Here is a 6000-nt window from a genome sequence, read left to right as displayed (position 1 = left end):
TTTTTTTTTTTTTTTATATATATGTGAACATGGTGAAAAGCTTTTTATTATTATTTTGAATGAGTTAAACAAATCATCTGCATTTATTTGTGGTTTCTACGCTCAAACCACAAATACCAAATAAGAAAAGCTTATTCCTCATTTGACCAAATATCTGTTTTTAATCTTTGTGCAAACATCAATCTCTGCTTCACCAAAAAAGTAAAAACAGGAGGAATCCATAAGAGGGGAAAGTTTTTTTTCACATCACTTTATATTTAAAAGAAAATCATGACATCAACAAATATAATCCTCAGTTCAGACACAAACACATACTTGTCCATGTTTGTTTTCTTGTTGAAGACATGTATGACCCCATCAACCATCTTACAGCCATATCCCGTGTCTGGTGGCATGTTCTTGGGGTCCTGATTGTCATAGGGGTGCGTTTCTGAGACGGGTGGGTGAACAGGGGCATCTGAGAGGAAAAAAGGTTCAAGAGTGAATTTGTTATTTGCGTGAAAAAATAAAGTATTGTGGAATTAAAATCCTCCACTCAAACTGACTCAGTATCTTTGTAGAGACACCATTACACAGTATTATTATTATTGCTCTCTGACTGTGAATGCATTTAAGAGCGGCAACACAAGTCCTTCACATCTAGTTATTAATGTGACTGTCATTTCAACAGGTTCGGTTCTTCAGTCAGAACTAAAGAACCAGTAGGAGAGATTTAGGATTAATAACAGTAATATACAGACACAATAATGTCTTGATGCCTTGTTATTGTAGTATTGAAAACCATATTTGGTAAACTGTTTATAATACAAGGCTCATTTAATCAACAACAAAATCAGCTTTTATAGGTGACCTCTTATGTAAATAAAACCATCAAACACCAACTTCTTTGGTAAAACTTTAATGTTTATTGGTGTCTGGAAAATTAGTCCTTTCAAATCTTACCTCACAAAATCACCAGGCACTGCCCCTCACCTAGCAACCATAACCCGTTTCCTAGCAACGCAAGCTGAGTTCCAGCACCATCTGTTTGAGTTGGGGGGCGTGGCCAGCAGCAGCTTATTAGGATTTAAAGTGACAGGAGGCCCTAAAACATCTCATTCTCACAGAGGCTCAAAATAGGCAGAACTGACCAGACTCAAATCTCATTATCTAAGAATGACTTTGTGCAAAAAATGTAGTGAAAATGTTTTGTATCGCCCATAGATTTATCCTAACCTGTTCAAGAAAGCACAATATGTCATATTTACATAAATAATTAGGCGAAGGAAATCACATTTGGTGAGCAGGAAGTGGGTGTGTGCACAGAGTACCTGCGTCCACAGGGCTCTCTGCTATGTCTTCATAAACTTCCAGATCCAGAGAGTTCGTCCCGAGGTCCTGCAGGGCGTGAGCTGCGGTCTTACAAAATGTCTGCATGGACCGGTAGATGTACTTCTCCCGGATTAACAATGCTTTAACCACACACTTGGCAGCATCAACCAGGTCAGTGAACGGCACCTGGACACACATCAAACACAAAAATAAAAAAATAATATGAATGCATTTTTGCTTTTGCACGAACGTTCGTTGTTGTATGCAATCCTGTGATTTGCGCTTCTTACCCCACATTTTTCGTCTCCAGATATCGAGACCCGCAGGTACTCCTTCTCTATCGGCATTCTCCGCTCCTTAAAGCCCGTGTCTACACTTTTCTCCTTCATTAATCTGACACGCACACAAAGAGCGTGGCTTAGCACAAAAAACAGACGTCAGGGAGACAAAAACCAGGTGGAAGAAAGAAAAACACTGGTTTTAGTTCAGCAGTTATGTTCATGTTAGTTGTTAGAGAAGGGAATTTTCTTTATGAATTTTCTGGTTTCTGCTTTATTCAAGAAAAGCTTAAGCCAATCAGTGACACAGTGACAGAATATCGTAAATATATTATCATAGTATGAATGCAATTTTTTGCTATGCAGAAAATATTGTGGTTAATCTATTCCAAATAATTTGTTTTGTCATTAAGATGGTCAGTCTGCTGGATGGAGTTGCACAGCAGTGGATGTCCACACCTGTCACAGACTGTGCCGAGTTACAGAAATCACTGAAAATGTAAAGAAAATGTTCAATATTTGCCAACAATCCCACCATGACATAACTTTCTAATATTGTGCAGCCATAACAGCAAACTATTTTACAGGTGGAAAATGGAAAAATTAAATCTACTCACTTTGGGTCTATAGAAAACTCATCTAAATGTTTTTTGGGGGGATTCAAAGCATTAATCTTCTGGAGTTACACTGCAAAAACACCAAATCTTACCAAGTATTTTTAGTCTATTTTCTACTGCAAATATTTTATAAGACGTGAAATAAGACAAAACTAACTTAAAGGTATGTTTTCAGCAACATATAGGAGTTTGTTTTAAGTAAATAATTCCTCAATATTGATGAAAAAGTTCTAGTTTTATAGGCAGATACATTTACATTAAAAAGACAGTTTCTCCATGTTTTAAGTAAAATAACCTGCCAATGCAACTAGAACTTTTTCATCAATAATAAGGAAATAATTACTTAAAGCAAGCTTCTATATCTTGCTGATAAATAAGTTGCTTTTGAGTTATTTTTGTTTTAATTCAAGTGTACTTTGTTGTAGTGTAGACTTTTAGATCTTAGATTTTTTTTTCCACTAATAAAAAATTACAACTTTTGTGCTTCTGCGACTTCTTCTGACATTTTTTATTCATAACATTTTAATTACTTGCAGTGAACTTGTGCAAAAATCGGCACAGCACTGAAACCTCCTTGCTACAGCGTCAGGCTGTTCTTGTGGCCCGGAAACTGTCGGCTAAAGCCATTGAGCCTTTGCTGATGTCCCAGCAGCGGATCGTTGTTGTCCTGTGAGGGTCGGGATGAAGCGTATTTTAAACAGAGTTGTTTTTCTAGTAAATACCAAAACAGCTGAATTAGTTTCAGATCAACTTTTGATCAAAATGTTTTATCCTGCTGGAAAAGGAACCTGGCATTAGGGAATATGTGTGTCCTGCGTGAGAGACTTCCTATGTTCAGGGTTGAGGTTTTGAAGTCTCAGGATTTTATATTTTAAAGCCAGAACTATGCCTAATAGATCTCACTGGCTCTGAATGCTAAGATGCTTTCAGCAATGAAAAGGACCAGCTTGGGAACCGGGCTGCAGCTATTGGGAAAAACAGGATTTGACCACCTGGGGACGTTTTCGCTCCAGCTGTCCTTCTTTGACCACTTTTTGGCACCAACTGCTGCATACCAGAGGCAATAAATCCTGCTGTCTGGGAACCCTCTCACCCAATTACCCCTCGGATGTGGTCACTTCAGAAAGTCGCCGTTTTCTTCTTTCTAAAGCTGCAGCTTCAGGGAATACAGAAATGGCTCACCAGGCACAACATCAACCCTTTTCCAGATGCATTTAAGTCTCCAGATCTCAATTTTATGGAGAACCTGTGGGGTGAGCTGAAAGGAAGACGACATAAGAGAGAACCCAGAACTCTAAATATTTTAGGGCTGCTATACTCAGCTGGCGGGTCGGCATCAAAATATGCATCCAGACTCCTTTTCAGTGGATTGTGGGCTTTTGGCAAAACCAAAAAAAAAATAAAAAATTAAATTAAATAATCAGTTATTATTCTTAGCAGAAGGTGGCGATAAGGCCCTGTAATGCAAGTTGATATTTGGTGTTTCACACCACAGAAGAAGATCCATAATATTTGTCTGCAAGTCATAATTAAGCTTGGCAAAAAGCAGGATATACATGGTATGGACATTCTGACTTTTTTACTGAATATATTTTTTTATGAAATCACAAACTAGATGTGTTGGAAATGTTGCTACTGATTGTTATGCCAGCTTTATAATAAGTGTTCAATAAAGTGACTAAAATGACTTAATTTTTGTATATTTGGTAGTTAGCTAAAGCTGTATTTTATTTTTCAGAAATTATTATTTTTGCACAAAGCACAGTTGAGTCTATCATAAAAAACAAAAATCTCTGAGGTGTTTTTGTTTTCTTTAAAATGCAGCTAATTAAAATAAAAGGTCATATTTTCCTGTCAAGCAGGTGGTTTCAGTTTTCTTCAAGCTAGTTTTTTGTTGTTGTTGTTGTAATATATTATTGTACCATCATCTCAGGTTCAAACTGCATCAGATTTTTGCTCAATGAAATTGAGAATTGAAAGATTTCCTAAATTAGGCACCAAAGCTTTACTGGTTAAATAAAAACAATTCTGTCGCATTAAGGGATTTTTTTTTCCAACCTGAACGAATGCACACAAATTATATATATAAAAAATAAAATTTCAAAACATTTCTATGTGAATATGATCCTACTGCTGTAAAAGTTTACACGTTTTGACACATCTTTGCCTGAAGTGCCAACACATTAATCTCTAAATGACATATTTCAGTAGTTAGCCCGAGTTATTTTTTTATAGGAGCCCATATGTAATTCCATTAAATCACCAGCAGGGGGGAGATTTAGTCCTTCTCAATAGAACAGCAATGTCCACAGTGGGTTCTCCATATGAGAGCATCTAAACAATATAACACTAAAATGTGTGTGTAGTAATTTGGACAAATAAAAGCAGTTTCTGAGTACAAGTGAGCCAAACAGACAAATAAAGTCAAACACTGAGATGTCACCTTTTGATAAAAAAGAAAAGAAAAGCATGCATACTGAGTCAAAGCTCACTCACTCAAGGTCTGCAGCACTGTCGATTTTCATGAAGTCCTGTTTGGCACGCAGTAAGATCTCTGGCTCAAGCCTTGGGGTGATATGCAGAGGCGCAGGATAGTGTGGGCAAGGCAGGGGCAGATGGGCATCAGAGGCAGCGGGAAGAAATTAAGCAAACAGAAGGAGAGACACTGAATACAAGCACAGGCGCCCACTCCAACAGGCACTCTCACTCACACAGCTACACATCCACATCAACACAAAGAGTTTTAACACCAGTTAGTGATGGTAAACCCCGATTGGTAAACAGGAACAAGTCACATATTCCTCCTGCCTCCCCATGATTGGCTTAGTAGCGCAGTTAGCATCGTCCCAGGCAGCTGAGACAGAAACCACCTCCTTCCTAGAGCTGGCAAAGAATAAGCTGTACCACTGGAACAGGTGCCAAATGTTGGCTGATTGCTGGGATTAGTTAACCCACAAAACTAGCATGTCGGAAAATGACAAGCAACGTGTGCATGGGTGAGAGCGACACTGTGTGTAAGAGCGAGGTGCAGGAAGAGGGGGCAGCTGCCTCTGACAGTCTGAGTTCATGTAAACAGTTGATTTAGCTGACGTTGTGCGTGGAGTTTGTTTGCATTTCCTCACTTAATGTCCTGACTGATTTGCCTCTCCAGGCGGAGCCGCCGCTCCTCCAGCTGCTCGATGGGGCTGTCCTCCGGGAACTCGTAGGGGGCGCTCCGCATCTCGCTCTCCGCCATGCTGCGTGTGAACAGCTCCTGGTTCAAACACGGGAAGTTGTAAAATTTATGGCGTCATAAACAGGAGATCATGTAAATATTAATGTACGCAGGGTGCATAAGAGCGACAGCAGGGTTTGCACAAACACTGTACCATCTGTTACATTTACAGATTAATAATCCCTGATATTTTTTTCACATAGGAATCAAGAACTTCCATGTATTTTCTAGCTATTTCATATAACAGACCAATACATTTTGAGGAAAACATGGCTTTGAATATGTTTTGCTGATAAATGTAAAAAGTGAGGAAAACATTTTCATTCAGTCCTCTGCTCTGCTACCCCTAAATAAAACCTAGACGGCTCAAATAATCCAACGAGTGGGAAGAAGAAAACCATTGCTAAAACAAACAAAGCCATATGAGGCGCTGGTTTGCAGCTTATCACAAACCATGTAGCGCAGGAAGATATTCTGCTCAGTCAGGATCAGATTGCACTTATTTGGCCTCTTTAAACAATACCATGTAAACACACAGCTCCCATGATGAAATACTGCGGTGGCGCTATCGTGTTCTGAA

At 38.8% G+C, this 6000-nt stretch overlaps 1 protein-coding gene across 6 annotated transcripts in view; it reads right to left on the bottom strand.

The window, feature by feature from the left end:
* The window catches only part of ampd2a (adenosine monophosphate deaminase 2a), a 41587-nt gene that overhangs the window by 14545 nt on the left and 21042 nt on the right, over positions 1-6000 (bottom strand). For 5 of the 6 annotated variants that reach the window (XM_015036860.1, XM_015036870.1, XM_015036836.1 and 2 more), the window contains 5 exons: positions 5329-5459; positions 4703-4771; positions 1602-1704; positions 1311-1497; positions 316-457 (listed from right to left, as the gene is read on the bottom strand). In XM_015036860.1, coding sequence (XP_014892346.1) covers positions 316-457; positions 1311-1497; positions 1602-1704; positions 4703-4771; positions 5329-5459 — 632 coding nt within the window. The remainder of the gene's footprint in view (positions 1-315; positions 458-1310; positions 1498-1601; positions 1705-4702; positions 4772-5328; positions 5460-6000) is intronic. The other variant, XM_015036851.1, reaches the window with a different exon arrangement.

This window comes from Poecilia latipinna, unplaced genomic scaffold, assembly GCF_001443285.1.
Source record: "Poecilia latipinna isolate Pla-1442-1.1 unplaced genomic scaffold, P_latipinna-1.0 Scaffold24, whole genome shotgun sequence".
Classification (NCBI taxonomy): Eukaryota; Metazoa; Chordata; class Actinopteri; order Cyprinodontiformes; family Poeciliidae; genus Poecilia; species Poecilia latipinna.
Note: the sequence above shows the minus strand (reverse complement) of the source record. Positions and strands in the feature narration are given on the sequence as shown.